This window comes from Mirounga angustirostris, unplaced genomic scaffold (genome assembly GCF_029215605.1).
Source record: "Mirounga angustirostris isolate CCGP_5_RB_7025 unplaced genomic scaffold, mMirAng1.0.hap1 SCAF_7, whole genome shotgun sequence".
Classification (NCBI taxonomy): Eukaryota; Metazoa; Chordata; class Mammalia; order Carnivora; family Phocidae; genus Mirounga; species Mirounga angustirostris.
This window is the reverse complement of record NW_026991715.1, coordinates 115,428,513-115,448,751: the sequence shown is the minus strand read 5'-3', so window position 1 is coordinate 115,448,751 and position 20,239 is coordinate 115,428,513. Positions and strand designations below refer to the sequence as shown.

Here is a 20,239-nt window from a genome sequence, read left to right as displayed (position 1 = left end):
ATATTGGGACCTGAAATAATAAGTTTATCTCCTTCCTCTAATTCTCCACTCTCTCTGGCCTGCCCACACTCTCTCCCCGCCCAGTCTCCCCAAAAAGGGGAAAAAAGTGGAGATCTGTCGTCACTGTGAAGAAAGATAAATTAACTGAGCTGCTGTCCACCAAGTAGGTGCTGACAAAGCTCCCATACATTTAAGCTTCTGTACCTTGCTTCAGCTGGTGGTGTGGGCCAATGGTGATGGTTGTCTGTCTTCATCTTAACTTTGACTCTACTTCTCTCTCTCTCTGCCATTCCTTTCTCCCTCTTGCTCTCTGCTTTTTGAGATTTGTCTCTCTCTCCAGTGTTTGTATAGCTATTTCCCTCTGTCTTTGTGACTCTCTGTTCATTTTTCTGACTCTGAAGCTGGCAGTCATCTCTCTGACTGTGTTTCCCCTTCACCCCTGTCATTTTCCCATTTCAGCAACTGGCTATAAAGAAATACGGCTTTGGACATTATCATTCTTTTCTTTTTTCCACTCCTTTATGTCTCTTCTACTCTTCTTGTTCTTCCTCCCTTTCTCTCCTTTATTCCACATTTCTGTTACTTTTGTCCTCTTTCTTCTTACTTCTTCTTTCTTCTTTCCTTCTCCTAAAATCCTGGGAGAGCTAAATCAGACCTAGAGAGGAAAGACAGAGATGGCCCTACCCTCTAATAGCTTTTCTTCTCTCATTGCCTTAATTCCCCCTTTGGGAAGGTATAGGCCTTTTGAAGACATTTACGAACTGGAAAAAGAAATGCCATGATGTGTACATTATATTATTTGAAATTTTCACCCTAGTGAGAGACTTTGGGACACTGGAAAGACTGTGGACTGACTTATAGATATAACATTAGATCTTTAAATCCGTTCTTTTAGCTGTAAGACTTTGAGCAAGTTATTTAACTTCCTTGTCCTCATCTTACAAAATTAAAACACGTTTTCAGATTTGTTTTGGAAGTTAATTGAGAATATCTACATTAAACAAGAGGAGATACAATATCTTATTTATTTCATCAATCAATAAAAGCTCTTTTCCTCCCTCTTTTCCCTCCTATGTGGAGTCATTCGTGTGAAGAGAGAAACAAACTGGAATTATGATTGTTATCCGTAACTGAATTTGAAGTAATTGAGATATTCTGAGTCACATTTCTGCTCAGACACTGAGTGCTAGGGGATCTTGGAGCAAAATATTGACCTCAGTTACAGTGGTCTTAGGTTAATATATCAGTTGTGTTCATTTGTCTATGTATGTGTGTGTGTATTTAATAATTTTTGTTATGTAACTTGCCTTTTTCTAACAGCCTATGGCATTTTACTAAATCATCTTTGATATTACTGTCTTGTTAACATAGTTTCTGACAATCAGTTGTGTAGATGTATTGATATATAATTATTGTTTCAATGAGAAATTTCTTTAGTCATTTATAACCTATTTTTAATGGGAATTTTAAACTGTATTACTCCAAAGAAGTTTCTGAAGGCCTTATTCATTTTATTATACATTATATTCAGTCATTAAACTGTATGTAGTTTAAAAACTTTACTGATTTTAACAGTAAAATATACACATTGTAGAAATATTAACCTGGAAATGTAAAAGTACAAAGAAAATGAAAATCATCTTTAATTTCAGTCTTGGTGATATTACTTCATTTTTATATGAATATTTAAACACACCAACATCCAGCATATTTATATGTAACACAAATCATGCTTTATAGTTTGATATCCTGTTTTTTCATTTTATTTACATTATATTGTGAATATCTTTAAAATTATTCAAAGGTATAATTGTAAATGGATATATAGTCTCCCATTGTATGGCTATACTATAACAACATCTATTGTTATACTTCCCATTATTTAAAATTTTTCACCATTATACACAATGCTAGAATGAACAACTTCATACCTAAGTCTAATCTTTTATAACATCTTTATTTTAGGATTGATTCTTTGAGTGGGATTACTAAATCAAAGGTGTTAGTATTAATATTTCAAATATTTTTTGATACCTAAAGATAATTGTTACAGAATACTTCTAGAGGTTTTTACTAATTAACTCTATATAATTTTAGGGTTATGCTTCTTCATAGCCTGTGCTGTTTTCTTAGCATATGTGGTCCAGTTCTATGGATGCCTTTCAGACTCTAGCACATGAATATAACAGAGTCTACCTAATATGTCTAAGAATTAGAAAACAATAAAAACACATAATACTTAAATGCATTGAAAATACTTCAGAGTTTAGTACATCCTGAGGATCAACATTATGAAGTTAGCTATCATTGTACTATCAGTTTCTGGATATGCAGGTTGATGAAATTTCTATCATAAATATATATAAAATGCATAGCATTTAGTACTACTGCTATTACTATTATAATACATTTTAACAGAGTTGTTACATATGAAACATTCTCCCTATCTTATATGTCAGTCTATATTCTTTCTCATTCTTGTTCCAGCACCTTTCCAGAACAGTGCAGAGTGATCATCCTTAAAAATGTCTATAGTATTTCTCTTTGTCATTTATTTGGTGAACTACATTATTATTGATTTCTAATTTAATTTAACTTTGTTGTAGTCAAAAACACACTCTGAATTCAGTTTTGAAATTTCTCAAGACTTTTTTTTATGGCTCAAAATGTGGCTTACTTTGATGAATGTTCCATGTATACTTGGAAAGAATGTACATTTTCTAGTTTTGGGGTTTGGTATTCTGTTTCAAATTTCAACTAATAGTGTTCAGATTTTCTTCATCCTTCCTAATAATTTTGTCTCTATCTTCTGTTACTGAGAGTAGTGTTAACATTTCAGCCTATAATTTGTGTTTCTTTTTTTTTAATAGAATTTTTTTTTTTAATTTATTCATTTGAGACAGATACAGAGAGAGAGAGAGAGTAGGAGCAGTGGGGAGAGGCAGAGGGAGAGGGAGAAGCAGACTCCCCGCTGAGCAGGGAGCCTGATGCGGGGCTCGATCCCAGGACCTGGAGATCATGACCTGAGCCGAAGGCAGACGCATAACGACTGAGCCACCCAGGCGCCCCTAATTTGTGTTTCTTATGTTGGTCATTTTTTTGCTTCACTTATTTTGAAGCTCTTCTAATTAGATGCATAAACATTGAAGAGTGTTATGTGTGCTTCATGAATTGATGTTTTTATCCCTTATGTAACGTCCCTCTTTTTCTGGTGCTAATCCTTATTCTGGAGTCTGCTTTGATGATATTAATATAATTGCTCTTGTTTTCTTACTTTTGCATGGTGCGTCATATTTCACCCCTTTACTTTTAACCTATTTGTGAGCTTATATATATTTTTTAAGATTTTATTTATTTATTTGACAGAGACACAACGAGAGAGGGAACACAAGCAGGGGGAGCAGAGTGGGAGAGGGAGAAGCAGGCTTCCCACTGAGCAGGGAGCCTGATGCGGGGCTCAATCCCAGGACCCTGGGATCATGACTTGAGCCGAAGGCAGACACTTAACAACTGAGCCACCCAGGCACCCCTGTGAGCTTATACTTAAAGTTTGTCGTTTGCATATGTTAGGGATACCAGGGTGGCTCAGTTGGTTAAGCGTCTGCCTTGGGCTCAGGTCATGATCTTGGAGTCCTGGGTTTGAACCCTGAGTTTGGTTCCCTGCTCAGTGGGGAGTCTGCTTCTCCCTCTGCTCCTCCCCACCACTTGTGCTCTCTCTCTCTCAAATAAATAAATGAAATCTTTAAAAATAAATAAAGTTTGTCACTTGCATATGTATATATTTGGCTCTTGCTTTTATTTTACCTAGCTTGACAATCTCTGCCTTTTAATTCTCATGTGATTTCTCTTTTCCTTTCTTTTTTGGGGGGCAACTTCACCCACTTCTTTTTCTCGTCTCCATCTCTGACAATCACCAGTGACCATTTTACTTCTTCCTGGGATGCCTTTTTCTTGCCTAATTGCTCTGGCTAGGACTTTCAATACTATGTTGAACAGAAATGGCAAGAGGGGGCATCCTTGTCGTGTTTCTGATCTTAAAGGAAAAGCTTTCAGCTTTCTACCATTGAGTATGATGTTAGCTGTGGGCTTATTACATGGCTTTTATTATGTTGAGATACATTCTTTCTATACTCGTTGAGAGTTTTTAAATGCTTTTTTTTGCATCTATTGAGTTGATCATATAACTTTTATCCTTCATTTTGTTAATGTAGTATATCTCTGTCACTGTGTAATCTCTGCCTTTTAATTCTCATCTGATTCCCCTCCTTCCCTTTTGCCTTTATATTTTAGATTGAATACATTTTTAGAAACCTATTCTATCTCCTCTGTCAATGTTTTATCTGTACCTCTATTTTTTTTAGTGGTTCCTTTAGGAATTACAGTATGCATTCTCTTTTTTCTTTTTTTTTTTTTAAGATTTTATGTATTTATTTGAGAGAGAGAATGAGAGAGAACATGAGTGGGGAGAGGGTCAGAGGGAGAAGCAGACTCCCCGCTGAGCAGGGAGCCTGATGTGGTACTCGATCCCGGGACTCCGGGATCATGACCTGAGCCGAAGGCAGTCGCTTAACCAACTGAGCCACCCAGGCGCCCCACAGTATGCATTCTTACAAGTTTTTACATTCTGCATGAACTAGTAATATGTCACTTTACATGTAACATAACCTTGAAACATTGCTTTCATCTGTTACACTAGCCCTTTGTGTTAATGTTGATATACATCTTATTTCCAAATATGTTACAGTCCTCATAGTAAATTATTAATATTGCTTTAAACAATCAGTTATCTCTTTTTCTTTTTTTAGTTTATTTATTTATTTTTGAGAGAGAGAGAATGACTGAGAGAGAAAGAATGAGAGGGGTGAGGGTCAGAGGGAGAAGCAGACTCCTTGCTAAGCAGGGAGCCCGATGCGGGACTCGATCCCGGGACTCCAGGATCATGACCTGAGTTGAAGGCAGTCGCCTTAACCAACTGAGCCACCCAGGCGCCCCAACAATCAGTTATCTTTAAAGAAACTAAGAAACAAGGAGAAAATCTTTTTTTTTTTTTTAAGATTTTATTTATTTATTTGACAGAGAGAGAGACAGCGAGAGAGGGAACACAAGCAGCAGGGAGTGGGAGAGGGAGAAGCAGGCTTCCCACGGAGCAGGGAGCCTGATGTGGGGCTCGATCCTAGGGCCCTGGGATCATGACCTGAACCGAAGGCAGACGCTTAAAGACTGAGCCACCCAGGCACCCCAAGGAGAAAAATCTTATATATTTACCCACTAATTTACCATTTTTGGTGTTCTTCATTCCTCCATATAGATACAGATTTCCATCTGGTATCTCTTTCAGTCTGAAGAACTTCATTTTAACACTTCTTGTAGTGCGATCTATTGGGACAAAATCTTTTAGCACCGTGTATCTGGAAATGCTTTTATTTTTCCTCTGCTTTTGGAAGACCTTGCTCAGGCTGCCATAACAAAATAGCGTAGACTGAGTGGTATATATAACAGAAATTTATTTTCTCATAGTTCTGGAGGCTAGAAGTCTAACATCCAAATGCCAGCATGGTTGCTTTCTGGTTAGGACAATTTCCAAAGCTTGTAGATGGCTGCCTTCTCACCTTGTCCTCACATGGTGGGGGTGGGGGTGGGGGCAGGGAGAGAACAAGAGAGAGAATGCAAGTGAATGTGAGCATGTCGGTGGGCGTGAGCAAACAAGTGCTCAGGTTTCTTATATAGGTACTAATCTCATTATAAAGACCCGACATCATAACTCATCTAACCCAAGTTACTTCCCAAAGGCCCATCATGTCTCCAAATGCCATCATATTTGCGGTTAAGCCTTTAATACATGAATTTATGGGGCAAGGGGACACTGAATGTTATGGACATTCTGTCCATAACAACCTTCTCATTGGATATAGGTTGAAGGTTTTTATTTTAACACTTTTAACACTTTAAAGATGCCATTCCATTTCTTTTTTTTTTCATTGTGGTAAATATACATAACATTTTAGCCATTTTTAAGTGTACAATTCAGTGGCACCAGTATCTATTACCAGAACTTTTCATGATCCCAAACAGAAACTCTGGACCCATTAAATAATAACTCCCCATGACCCACTTCCCCACATCTCTGGTAACCTTTATTATACTGTCTCTATGAATTGGCCTATCATTGGTTCCTCTTACGAATAGAATCATTACAGTATTTGTCAAAGGGGAGAATGGTCTGCAGGGAGCAGGAGAGGGACGCTGGGTCTCACACTCTGGAAGGTACCCAAAGTCCCCTTTCTGCTTTCGTGTTCTCCCTTCACTATTAATAAACTTTGGAGTAAAACTGGTCTTGGTACTCTTGTTGAAAATCAGTTGACCATATATGCAGCAGTTTATTTTGGGGGCTGTCTGTTCTCTTTCATTGGCCTATATCTGCCTTATACCAGTACCACACTATTTCAAATACTATAGCTTTGTAATAAGTTTTGAAATCAAAACGTTTTCATCCTCCAACTTTTTTTTTTCAAGATTGTTTTGAAGCAGAGTTTCCATATGAATTTTGTGATGAATTTTTCTGTTTCTGCAGAAAACATCACTGAGATTTTGATAGAATTTGCATTGAATCTGTAGATTGATTTGGGTAATGCTATCATCTGAGTATTAAGACTTCTAATCCATGAACACAGCATGTCTTTCCATTTGTTTTTGTCTTCTTTAATTTAAGCAGTGTTTTGTACTTTTCAGTGTACATGTCTTTCACCTTCTTGGTTAAGTTTATTCCCAGGTATTTTATTCTTTTTGATACTATTGTAAATGGAATCGTTTTAATTTTCTTTTCATATTGTTTATTGGTAGCATTTAGAAACACAACTAGGTTTTTTTTTTTTTTTTAAAGATTCATTTATTCATTTGAGAGAGCGAGAATGAGAGAGAGTACATGAGAGGGGGGAGGGTCAGAGGGAGAAGCAGGCTCCCCGCCGAGCAGGGAGCCCTATGCGGGACTCGATCCAGGGACTCCAGGATCATGACCTGAGCCGAAGGCAGTCGCTTAACCAACTGAGCCACCCAGGTGCCCCACAACTAGGTTTTGTCTATTTTTTTTATCCTGCCACTTTGCTGAACTTGTATGTTAGCTCTAACAGATTTTGTGGGTGTATATGGAGTCCTATAAATCTGTGAACAGAGATAATTTTACTTCATTTCTAATTTGGATATCTTATCTTGCCTGATTGCTCCTCTTCAGAATTCTGCTTCACAAATGTTTGTTACCTCACCAGCCCTGAACTCTGATTACCTTCTCTGCTTTGAAACTACTGTGTTCTGTTTGGGCCTCACAATGGTCTGCAGTGCACTTCTAGGCATAACGCTGAGACAGTTAAGGACTACATCATGAATTCTTCTTTCAGGGATTATAGTATGATTCTGCCTACTATCCATTTGTCCAATATCTGAAAATAGTTGCTTAAAATAACTTTCCCAGTTTTATATGGCAAGAGCAAGTCTGGTAACAATTCTCCATCATGGATGGCGGTGAAACTCCATGTACTTACTACATTGTGACAATTCTTTTACAATAATGGCTTTGTTAATGAATCTTTTCCTTTTTTTTTTAACCTACCTTTAACAATTTGTTCAGTTACTGATTCTCTCAATTCTTTCTATAAAACATACTTACTGACACCTCAACACACTACATACCATGGCTTAATTTAGGTTTCATTTTAATATACTACGAGACTTCAGCTCTCAGTAATTGAGTCATATGTTTATCAAGACTCAGTTGTGTTTGTTTCCACAAGTTTCTATGCCAGTCTTACTTGAAATTGTAATTACATAATTTAATTGAATACTATGATCTGATTGCTATATAGGGAACAAAGAAGTTCTGTTGAATACTTTGAAAAGACAATAATGATGAATTTCTTTTTTTTTTTTTTTAAGATTTTATTTATTCGTAAGAGACAGAGACAGAGAGAGAGAGAGGCAGAGGGAGAAGCAGGCTCCCAAGGAGCAGGGAGCCTGATGTGGGACTCGATCCCAGGACCCTGGGATCATGACCTGAGCCGAAGGCAGACGCTTAACCACCTGAGCCACCCAGGCACCCCAATAATGATGAATTTCTAATAAACAATTTGTCAAATTAGGTGGAGGTGAAACAATTATAAAAGATTGTCATGTAAAAGGAAATCACAAAATTCCAAACAGATTTTGGACCCAGAGTGTTTCACAAATGTCTTTATATTCTAACTTCACATTTAAGAAACCAAAACTATAAATTGTAGGTGCCATATTTTCTTGGTAGCCTGTGGAAGAAACGACACTTGGAATTTAATCACTGGACCTATACTCAAAAGTACTGGCCCTATTACCAGTTTATTAAAACAACGTATATTATGCTTTTTGAGTTACACCACAATGTTTAAGGGTGAATGTATATGTAGGCACACGCATGCACATGTGCATGTATGTATTTACTTACTTAGGGGTCCCCTATTGTCACTAATATTGTCGGTTGACTGACTGTCATTTCCTAAGTCAAAAAGGAGACTTCTGTTGGCTACTTTCACTTTTATTCTTACACTAAATAAGTTTCTTAGGTAAAGAGGATTACTAAATCCTTATTATGTTGGGGAAGAAGAATTTATTCTGCCCTTCAAGGTCCTTCTAGATGGTCCTTCTTGATTCTTAGTTGACACGAGACAGACTAACAGGAGAAAATCAAATTTAATAGGGTGTATATGGCAATTCACATAGACCTGGAATTCCAAAGACAGTTGAGCAATATGATGCTTATATGATCTAAGGAGAGGGGTAGGAGTGAGGATACAAAGGGGAGAAAGACCATTAGCGGGAAAGTAAGAAGAGATGTTTTAAAAAAACCCCAAAAGTTGCCTCATTATATAGATAAGTTTCTTAGGTAAAGAGGAATCTGTTAATAGCTCTCTTTCTGGTACAGGCAGGCAGTTAAGGGGGAGGTAAAGAGCTTTTCCTAAATCTGCTAAGTTTTGATTGCTTTTAATTCAAAATAATGTTCATGCCAAATTGGCCCATCTTGAGGTGGCCTCCCGTTGGTCACTCCAGTTACAAAAAGATTGTATATTTGTATGATGTTCCAGAGTTATATTTAGGGCAGTTAATTAGATTTTAGGTGAGTGTTACCTTCTCATTCTAGTTTCTTCTGGTAGCTGCTCTTATAAGGTAACATAACATCATTTGGGTTAATTTTGAGGAAATTTTGCTAATTTTTTGCTATGTTTTTATGAGTCAGACACCAAACTCATCCTCTCCTTTATAGTTTTGTGTGAAAACACACGCTAAATAAATTCAAACCAATTAATATATACCTGTGTTTCTGTGCCTTGAGAGAATAAGTGGAAGTTGGCCTACCTTGTTGGTGGCAATATAAAATTTGACCACAGTTTTGGAAAGCAATTTGGTAACATTTCAAGGACCATGAAAATTCATATAACCTTTGACTTCATCAATTCCACCTTCAGTGACAATTAAATAAATTAGTTTACTGGGATTTTCATTGCAGTATACTTGAAAGGCAATAATAATGAAACAATTTGATTTTTCAGTAATGAGGAATTGTTGCTGATCGATTTATCATAGCCACTAACTCAGGAAATAAATGGTTGAGTCCCGATACACTGCCTCAGCCAACTGCTCTGTCCCAGGGATTCCTGAGGGGGCTGGACAAATCAGAAGAAGCATTGCTTCTGGCTGGGTTCGCCAGCACTATTACTGAACAAACTCGTTGCAAGAGAAGCCAGTAACTCAAGAGACAAGGGTTTGGAAAAGATAAAGGTAGAAATTTAATTCAGGTGCCAGCAGCCTTTGGAATTGGCAGGCCCAAGCCTTAACCGCCTACCTCTCTGCTGGCAAAATGGATACCTAGAGTTTTATAGGGAGAGTTTGGGGGTGGGGCTTCCCTACAAGAAAGCAAGCAGAGAGTGGATGATCGTGGGTAGCAGTCAGTATGTGTTTAGCCCATGATCCTATATGGGCTGGGAAGGGGAGGTGTGGGGTGTGGTCTTCTAGGTATTCCTTTTGCTATCTGGGCTTTTCTGGTCTGGTGGTTGGAATGTTCCAGTCATTACAAAATGTCTTTGTCAATGCCTCAAAAAAGTGCAATAAGAAATAAGCACAATGGGTTTTAGTTAGAAAATGAGTTAAGTGGTCTTGTCTATTTCTGGTTAACTATTGATGCCTATAGTTTAGCAAGAGGGCTGACTGACAAAATTGGCTAAGACATTGTGACATATCAACTTAACAGATTTTTAATGAGGCCATTAAAACAAATATGAACACCGGGTAACGACATGTTTAAAAAGGTAGTGATGTGATACTTAAAAATAACCAGTGCTAAGTATTATAACTCTCTAAAATGGATATGTATATAGATAATTATTGATAGGTAAAACAAGAAAACAGTTGCTAGGGTTTTAAGTATACGGATATATTTTTATAAATTTCTCATTGTTACAGTGTTCACCAGTATCTTTAAAATCGTAAGTATCCTGAAGGAATCATCTTCTGTGTCCCTCTTTGGTCAGGTATTTTCTGATATTTTTCACCTTTAAAACCTGATTTAATCCTTCCAAACAGTGATACAACACAAGCTCTGTGATACAGTTTTTCAAGTAGGAAACTGACATACGGAGAGTTTAAACTCTGTCAGTACTGCACAGGTAGCAAATGGTGGCTGGGGTTCCTCCAGATTTATCTGAATTATACTTCCTTGCTCTTAACCGATATTGTATTTCACAGTATGATTATTTACTTATTTCTCACACATCACCTCCAGCATGGGTGCACAAATTGTAAACTTACTTATTCAGGAATAAAGTTTTGTCTTTATATGCTCTGCAGCCCCTGGCATAATTAACTTGACACAGTAGGGTCTTTGATTTGGAGTTGAAACAAATAAAGGTAAATTATATCTTATTCTTTCAATCTCATGAATGTCATAGGCTTACCAGTGTGTCTTAATACTTAACCAATTTAAGATATATTTTACTCAGTGTTTTTGATGTGTACAAGTGAGACATTCAGCTCTTTTTAAAAAGCTACATTTTTCTATCCAGACTTGAAGCAACTTACTGACTCTTAATTACAAAACCCTTTGTTGTATTTTGATTACTAACTCAGTTTTCAAGGAAGATAGATTTTCTGCATCTTAACACCAGCTTCCTATTATTTATTCACCCTGTCCTTTTTAAAAGTTCAGTATTAATTTTCATGAAAATAGAGATGATATTTGTACTGTTTTGAGCATTGTGTCTAGTACCTAATGCTGAAAACTATGTTGAGTAAATGAGATACATTCTTTTATTGTCTAAGATAAGCACTCTACATATATTAGTCATCATTTTACCTCGCTTAGTTGATTTTATAGATGGTGAATTAAGAAAAGTTTATTAATTTGCCCACAGTTGTGGGTTGGGATTCTTCTAACCCAGTTTGACTCAGCCCTTTGCTTTTAACCATTGCTCCTGCTCAGAAGGATCTAGGAGTAATGAAGATAGTTGAGATTGAGAAACTGTCTCTAATTCTTAGTTTTTTACTTGTTTTATGATTTGCAGTCATTTGCATGTTACTATTTCTATCTTAACATTTTATTTAAAACTTAACTTTTGGTTTCATGATAGCCTTGCCCAGTATGAAAAACGTAATGTTACATTCCAACACGTGTTTCATCACCTGGTTGGATTCCCACATCAGTGTATTTTTGCAATTTTTATTTGTATCTGAATTTTTATGGCCACTGACTTTTTAGAAGTGCTTAAAGTTCTTCCGTGATAAGTAAATACATTTGGTTATGCAGTCAACCTTAAAATTTTCAAACTGTAAAATTTATTTTGTAAAATGTCCTTCATTATTTATGAGACCATTTAATGAGTTTCTTGTGCTAAGTATCTGTAGGGTGCTTGAAAGGAAGTTTTTATTACAGATCTAAAATTGTTTTCATTTAAAAATCTTTCATGGTTGAAGTAGAATATAAATGCAATCTTTAAATTTAGATCAATTTTAGCCCTGGCTTAAATTTTAAATACATAATTGGTAACTAAAAGCTTTCAGTAGAACAAGTTTCTGTAACAGTATTTGTACTTAATGTTCCAGTATGTGCTCTATTAAAACTTTTCAACATTGATCCATACGTGCAGTTTAGTGAATTTATTACCAAAAAGCCTGGTTAAAATTTTGGCTCTTCTGGATGTACTGGGAGATCTATCAAAAATTCCCCAAAGTGGTGAAAACCTTTTTCATTTATTTCTCTTTATGACAAGTGTAAACTATTAAGGTTAAGTGGGTGGGGCAACTGGAAGTAATTACTAAGGCCAGTGGCATTTTTGTGGTTTAATAAAGGCAGAAGCTAATTATTCAGTTTTTATTTAAGTGAAATGGTGCCAAAAAGGAGGTTCCTGCAGAGCAGCTGCACTCCTTCAGTGTTACCCTAATTTACCAAAGACACAACTGTCACAAACAAAACTTTTAAACTTGATATATAGCCACAAAAGTAAGGAGGCTTTTGTTTGGAGTGCATGCAGAAGAACTCCTTTATACAAATCAACCGGCAGATGACGGACAATGATGAAAATTTGATTCTTTGAAGTCATAATAGTCATTGAAATGTGTGAAATTCTGGTATTGAAAAGAGAGCGACCAGCAAGACTCTAAATCCTGGGTGGTTGCAAGAAGCTTGCTGGGAGGTTTTTCTGCATTTTGACACCAACTTCCCATTGCTTGTTCCCTGCTTCCTTTGTTAAAAAAAAAAAAAAAAAGTTGAATTCACACAACATAAATGGGGACAGTTGATAACCGAATCATACAGTTTTTATATGGAAAACTAATATTTTATAATGGAAATTGGTATTTGAAAGAATAAAGTTCATTTACATGTGCTGGCATATACTCCCTTAATGATTTTTTAAATTCCTCCTCCATTTAACTAGACTTGTGAAAGAGAAAGTCAGCTGTAAGCTCTTCCAGAATTTAAAATTGTGGAAGAGATGGTGCTGAAAGAGTGGAACATCGGAATTACGATATGCATCTTTTCAGTAGCAAATAATTGAATGCCCTTCAGTCTACAAATCATTAGTTATTGTTTCTTAAAAATGCATTATTGTACCTAAGATTGTGTTTGTGAAACTTTAAGATAATGACATTCTTTAATATTTGGAATATAGGTTTTATGCTTGACTCATCTGTGTAAAAATTAAAAGTTTTAAAATTCAGTAAATTAGCGTATATTATCCAAAGGGTAACTTGATTTATTATTATTTATAGGTAATTATGAGCTAGTGAGTCTTGAGTTTCGTTAGGTAAAAACTTAAGGCTTCTTACTCATCCAATGTGATTTAGCTTTTTTGTAGTCATAGAAAATTATGAATTGTTACTTATAAATATTTTACCAATAAAATGAGAAATCTGTAAAAGGCAATATTGACATCTTCAAAGCATTTGTATCTTTTATAAGTGGGTTTTTAAAAAAAAAAACCACAGGTGATCCATATCACAATGCCAAAGTTGAAATCTAGAGATAATGTCTTTGGTTAAGTATAGTTTAGTTTGCTGATGTTTTATTTATTTATTTTGTGGGAGAGCAAAGAATTCAAAACACAAGTAAAGATTTCAACATAGTGCCTCATAGTTCTTTTCAAGTATTACATTTTTTTTTCAAGTATTACATTTTTTTTTCAAGTATTACATTGTTTTAATGGAATCTTGGAGTGGGAGCTTTTAGCCCATTGAAATGTGGCTTAAAGGACAGGTTCTTCTGTCACTAGCTGAAGCTGTGTGGATGAAATGATAACAATAGTGTCGTAATGCATTTTAAAAAGTGTGAGAAATCAGTTTGTCTAGACTAAGAGTGTGCCTACAGGGACTAGGAATTTTAGAGCTTCTGTGCCCTTTAGGTGTCAAGTATGTGAGAGATGCCAAGCCTTTTCATCCTCAGTCTTTGGCAGCGGCTCAACTCAGGCTGCAGTACCTTACATGTCTTCTGCAGGCAAAAACAGGGATTCTGTGTCAGGACAACTTAAGCTTCAAAATTCAGGAACTTATTTGTGCCAGTGCCAGCTTTAAATTGGGCAATGATATCAATAAAAAAAAAAATGCCATACTTTGAGAAGCCCTGGAAGCACTGATAGTTGTTCAAAATAAAAAGAGCTTAGCAACATTTTGTAGCCATTTAAGAGAGATTTTCCATCCTTAAAAAAAATCATTGTCCTTTTCTATGTTAATAGATAGTACAAATCAAGAAATGCTATTTCCTTTTTTTTTTTTTAAAGATTTTATTATTTGAGACAGAGAGAATGAGAGAGAGAGAGCACATGAGAGGGGGGAGGGTCAGAGGGAGAAGCAGACTCCCTGCCGAGCAGGGAGCCCGATGCGGGACCCGATCCCGGGACTCCAGGATCATGACCTGAGCCGAAGGCAGTCGCTCAACCAACTGAGCCACCCAGGCGCCCAATGCTATTTCCTTTTTAAAAAGTTTTTTTTTTTATTATTTTGGCATATGTACATCACAATATATGAGATTATAAAGGAAAAGTAAATGTTTCCTATAATCTCATCTTCCTGAGCTAATTAGTGTTGAGTTTAATACGTTTCCTTTCCTGTAAGTCTTAAATAGTGGCTAACTGATAGCTTTTTATGAACTCACTATGGAGAGTTTGCTATGGAATTTGGAAATGCTGCCTCACCATGTAATTTTGTAACACACTTATATTGTTTGTTTATATCCCCCTTCAACTCTAGCTGAGAAAATATGAATTTAGTGTAAAGATATATAATATTAAATAATGTAATATGACATTGTTTAGGACTTCCCAGGAGTCTCTTTAAGCTCTTGAGTAGAGAAATATGCGTCAGAAAGTCATAAAATATCATCATACTTGAAATTTCTTTGAAATTGAACTTGACAATTAAAACTTACCGATTAAAACTTACATTCATGGGTGCCTGGGTGGCTCGGTCATTAAGCGTCTGCCTTCAGCTCAGGTCATGATCCCAGAGTCCTGGGATCGAGCCCCGCATCGGGTTCTCTGCTCAGCGGAAAGCCTGCTTCTCTCTCTCTCCCTCTCCGCCTGCTTGTGTTCCCTCTCTCGCTGTGTCTCTGTCAAATAAATAAATAAAATCTTAAAAAAATAAAACTTACATTCATATGTTTAAAAATTATGAACCAGTTGCACTTATTTTGCTTTTATTTTATCTTGTATGCAAAGAAACTTTTAAAAAGGTACATACTAGAAGTACATATTTGTATAAATATTTATATGGATAATTTTGGTAGTTTCTCCAAACAGACAAGCTGTGACAAAGTAACCACACCTAATTAATTATTGGTGCAGGTAGAAAGGTATTGTGTTAAGCAGAAGATTGAATGCCAGCTAAAATAACTTCAATTTTTAAAAATCCATGAGTAGGAAGACTAGTGCAGTCAGAAATACACTTAGTATTTTCCCAGTACATATTGCAGCACCAAGCATTAACACTAATTATTTGGTCCATAGCATTGTATAGGGTAGGAGTATAAATAAACATTAGTCTTCTTTAGCGGATATGTTACAGTGAAATTGAAATTCACAAAATTTTCTGGTTTTCACAAATTTGGTATCATTTTCATGTTAACTCTGTTGTTTTTCACCAGTTATTTAAAATTTAGTAAGTGAACCATGATGCTATAATAATCTTACTTCGATCAAATAAAGTATTTCTACCATTACTGAATAGAGATTTAAACTCTGAATTACTTTACTATTTTGTGTCCTGATTGCTACTATATTTGATAAATAGGTCTAATCTGGGGCATCAAAATTACATGCATTTATCAGTTGAGCATTTGTTACTGGATAATTATTTTTTTTAAAAAAGTCACCATTGTTTTCATTTCACATTTCTGCAAAAATTGTGTAACTTTTTGGCTTACTTTTTCCGAACAGAGTTGATGTATCATTTTCTTTTCAGTAGATTTCACCAAAGGGAGATAAAATGTTAATTAAAGTTTTAGTTGATTTTGTTTACCAAAAGGCTTAGGCCTCCCACTAAAGGAGATGTCTTACAGTAAGCAGTTTGACACAGAAATCACTGGTAATGGATTCTTTTCTACTTAAAAGTTACTCATTTTTTATATCTCCTTACTTTTAATATCCATTCACATTTTTCTCTGCTTACTAGTTACACCAGCTCATGAAATAAGAGTCTACTGATGACAGGCTCTTCTGTCAGCAAACTCTTCAGAAATTACCAAAGCTTTGTTAGACAGAAGGGACCTAACTTTTTTTTTCATGAACCCTTTCCCACTATATCCTAACACTCCTCCCAGTATACCTTTTCCAGATATCAAAATAGTAATTTATAGGGTAAAACAGTAGAGTAGTGAAGTCAGAAAGCTAAAAGCCCCAGTTTATAAATCTGAATAGAGTTGCATGGATATAAAAAGCAGCAAAAATACATCAGAGTGCATATGGGCTGTTAGAAATGTGTTTGCTTGTTTTTTTGTAGGATATCACTACTTTAACTGGTGTTCCAGAAGAGCATATCAAAACTAGAAAAGTCAGGATCTTTGTTCCTGCTCGCAATAACATGCAGTCTGGAGTAAATAACACAAAGAAATGGAAGATGGAGTTTGATACCAGGGAGCGATGGGAAAATCCTTTGATGGGTTGGGCATCAACGTGAGTACTTTGGTTTAATTTGAATATTGTTTTCTGCTCTGTAGATTTTCCTTATAAATATATTGAAGTGTAAACTTTTTCATGTATAGTATGCTTTGATAGTACTTTGTGAGGCCATTTGTGGAGGTATCATGTTCAATGACAGACATATATATTACATTTACATGTATATATATTTCGTATTCATGTAAGTGTGACCCAGCACAATAAATCCTAGAAACAGTCTTTTCAGAGTACTATTTATTGGATGAAATGGCTGACAGTTTGAGTACTGTTAGCATGGTCCCAAATGATGTATATTAGTTTAAGATATGATGTGTGAATAGTGTTAATAATTTAATAACACTTTTGTTTATTTTTAATTTTTTTTGGTCGTTGTTTGTAAGGAGAGGAATTTAGAAATTAGCTATTTTGAGGGAAACTTGTAAGTTCCTGCGATCTTGTGATTAACAAATTTACAGTGCATTGGAATAAAGTGGTTATAAATTCTGTGGCACCAATGAAGTAAGTCAGTGACCTAAATCTCTGTGGTGGAATAAAACTCAAATAGCAGGACTACCTCTAGCTGAATAAAAGCTGCTGCGGGGTGCCTGGGTGGCTCAGTCGTTAAGCATCTGCCTTCGGCTCAGGTCATGATCCCAGGGTCCTGGGATCAAGCCCCACATCGGGCTCCCTGCATCAGGCTCCCTGCTCGGTGGGAAGCCTGCTTCTCCCTCTCCCACTCCCCCTGCTTGTGTTCCCTCTCGCTGTCTCTCTCTTTCCCTCAATTAAATAAATAAATAAAATCTTAAAAAAAAAAAAAAGCTGCTGCTACTAGAGAAAATAACCAGATAAGCTAGAAAATTATCAGTCTTTTTGAGACTCCTGGAACACTTTGTGTCCAGTCTGCAGTTGAAAGTGGTTATCCATTTTAATTATGTCTAATTTTAGAAAAGTATGATATTTAACATCTTTTCTTATCAAAGTACCTGGGAGAGTTTTTGTTTAAAACGTCTGCCATGCTGCAATTTAAATAGAATTATAGGGGCGCCTGGGTGGCTTAGTTGGTTCAGCCCCTACCTTTGGCTCTGGTCATGGTCCCAGAGTCCTGGGATTGAGCCCCATGTTAGGCTCCCTGCTCAGCAGGGAGTCTGCTTCTCCCTCTGTCTCCACTCATGCTTACTTGCACGTGCTGTCTCTCTCAAATAAATACAAATCTTTAAAAAAGTAAATAGAATCATATTTTATTTGGCAAAATATAGGCACAGTTTTTTAGGTGTCCATACTCAGTGTTTGAAATGTCATGATTACTCTTTTATTTTATTTTATTTATTTGAGAGAGTGAGAGCAAGCACGAGCAGGGGGAGCAGCTGAGGGAGAGGGAGAAGCAGACTCCCCTCTGAGCAGGGAGTCCGACATAGGGAAGGGCTTGATTCCAGGACCTGGGATCATGACCTGAGCTGAAGGCAGATGCTTAACTGACTGAGCCACCCAGGCACCTGTGAAATGTCATAATTACTCTTTCAGTCCCATGAGATTTTAATGTTTTCTTCTATATGCAAGACTCACCCATTGTACTATTTATTGATGGCATTTGGGTAGTTTTGTTAATAAGTTAACAATCAAATTGGCTTTATTCAGCAATTTATGAATCAGGCAGGATCCCATTTAGCTAATAGAAAGGAGCTCTAAAGAACTATACAAAATGGAAGACTTGGGCTTGTTTGTTTAATTTTATTTTTAGGTAGTCTCTACACCCGGCATGGCACTTGAACTCAGCAACCCTACAATCAAAAGTCAGTCACATTTCTACTGACTGGAGCCAGCCAGGCACCCCCAGAATGGAAGACTTTTATTGGCAGAAGGGGTAGAGACAAGAAGGAAAACACAGATCACATCATCTTTCTTGGGGACAGAAGGGGTCTGTTGGGTGGATTACCTCACTATTGTTGACTAGGAAATTCTAGGATTGACTAGTTTAAGATTACAGTTCTGGGAGAGGTTGAAACTACACTTAGGTTAAGTATGAAGTCTTGCTTTGTTGATGAGAGGCTTAGCATAAGTGACTCCATTTTAGGCCGATTTTAATTTTTTTTTTTAACAATCCTCACTCCCCCCCCAATTTGGATTAGACTCTTAGCTTAACTGAGAGATATGATTAAAATTTAAGGCATTAGCATTACTCCCAGCTACCACTTTGAAGTTCTCACAGCTTTTGTTGATCCTTTGTGGGGTATTCATAGGTCTTGATCTCTTTGACAGACCCTGGCTTCAGTTTTATAATTTTTAAGTTGGTCATTCTTTTTGATGTTTCAGTCTTAGGGAGATCATTTGCTTCAGTGGGTAGAGGCTACGAACATGCATTTAAAGCCTTAGAGAATAAGGCATGCTAGGGAAGACTAGTGTGATTATAATAAGCTAGATAATTCCCAGTGTTTGGATTGGATTTTAAAACCATGGTGTCCAAGACTCAAACCAATCAAAATCAATTAAGTCAAAGAAAGACTCCATGGAAGGAGTCACCTTTTTACACCAAGTGGCTTTCTTAGTGATCTTACATAACTGAGTTTCAACTTCCTCAGAAGTGGTAATCCATAGCAGGTGGTGTTGACCAGGGAAGTAGAGTCCTGCCAAAGGAAGTGAATCCTGAATGCCTCCTAAAAATTCCCATTTTAATCTGTGGCTCTGGACTGGAAAGGTGACAGACATGGAAGCCAGTAATATTTTAATGGTCTGTAGACCACACAGGCAGTTTTATTCTGGTTACCCTTGCCTGTGTCCCTTTCTTTATATAGAGCCTGGATGCAAAGTTCCCCAAGTTTTGAGGTTTTTAACAAAAGACAGGGAAATGGACCAAGGAGTCTCTAGTACATAGATTAGAGTTTTTGATGACAAAAAGAGAGGGCTTTGGCTGAAATCTTGATGTCTTGAGAGGAAATAGCATACATTAATGTCACCTACTTCTCTTCTTCAATTTGATTTGAAGGTTTCCAGTGTTTTCACAGGATTAGATGTTAAGCAGAGCCTTTTTAAGCTGTGAAATATATGCCTGAGGTTCTAATCCTTGCAGTTTGCCATCTAGGTGGTGAGGAGGAATTGGTATAGCCCCTTCCAAGGAGATTCAAGGGCATTCTTTGTTCTTAGTGATTCTAAGGGTGGGAGGAAATTGAAAATATTACTTTGGAGAGTTGTAGCCAGATATTTGAGGAAACTAGAAAAATTCAGGATCTAGTCCAGTTTACAGGCATATAACAAAACCTCAAAAATAGTTAATAGGACCAGAATCTAACATTTAAAAGGTGCAAACATTATCTTACTCTCTACAATGAACTCCACTTTTTTTTAAACCAAAGATAATCACAGTAAAACTAACTTGTTTGCAGTAAACTTGGCCTGATTGTTTATATAAGTGCAGTGATAATAGTGACTGATCATATAAGTTCTTTTTGAAGACTGCTTTGCTGGAATTTTTCATAAGGAATCTTTGACCTCTCAAAAGCTTCTAAGGGACTGGCCATCAGATCTTGCAAAACCATTCCAGTCAAAGCCTCAGTGATATGGCCAGTATTTCCAGTTGTGTCTTATTATAA

The 20,239-nt window shown here is 36.4% G+C and overlaps 1 protein-coding gene across 1 annotated transcript in view; it reads left to right on the top strand.

Moving 5' to 3' along the window:
- NDUFS4 (NADH:ubiquinone oxidoreductase subunit S4) overlaps positions 1 to 20,239 on the top strand; it is a 113,441-nt gene that overhangs the window by 62,555 nt on the left and 30,647 nt on the right. The window contains exon 3 of the mRNA XM_064596703.1: positions 16,498 to 16,670. Coding sequence (XP_064452773.1) covers positions 16,498 to 16,670 — 173 coding nt within the window. The remainder of the gene's footprint in view (positions 1 to 16,497; positions 16,671 to 20,239) is intronic.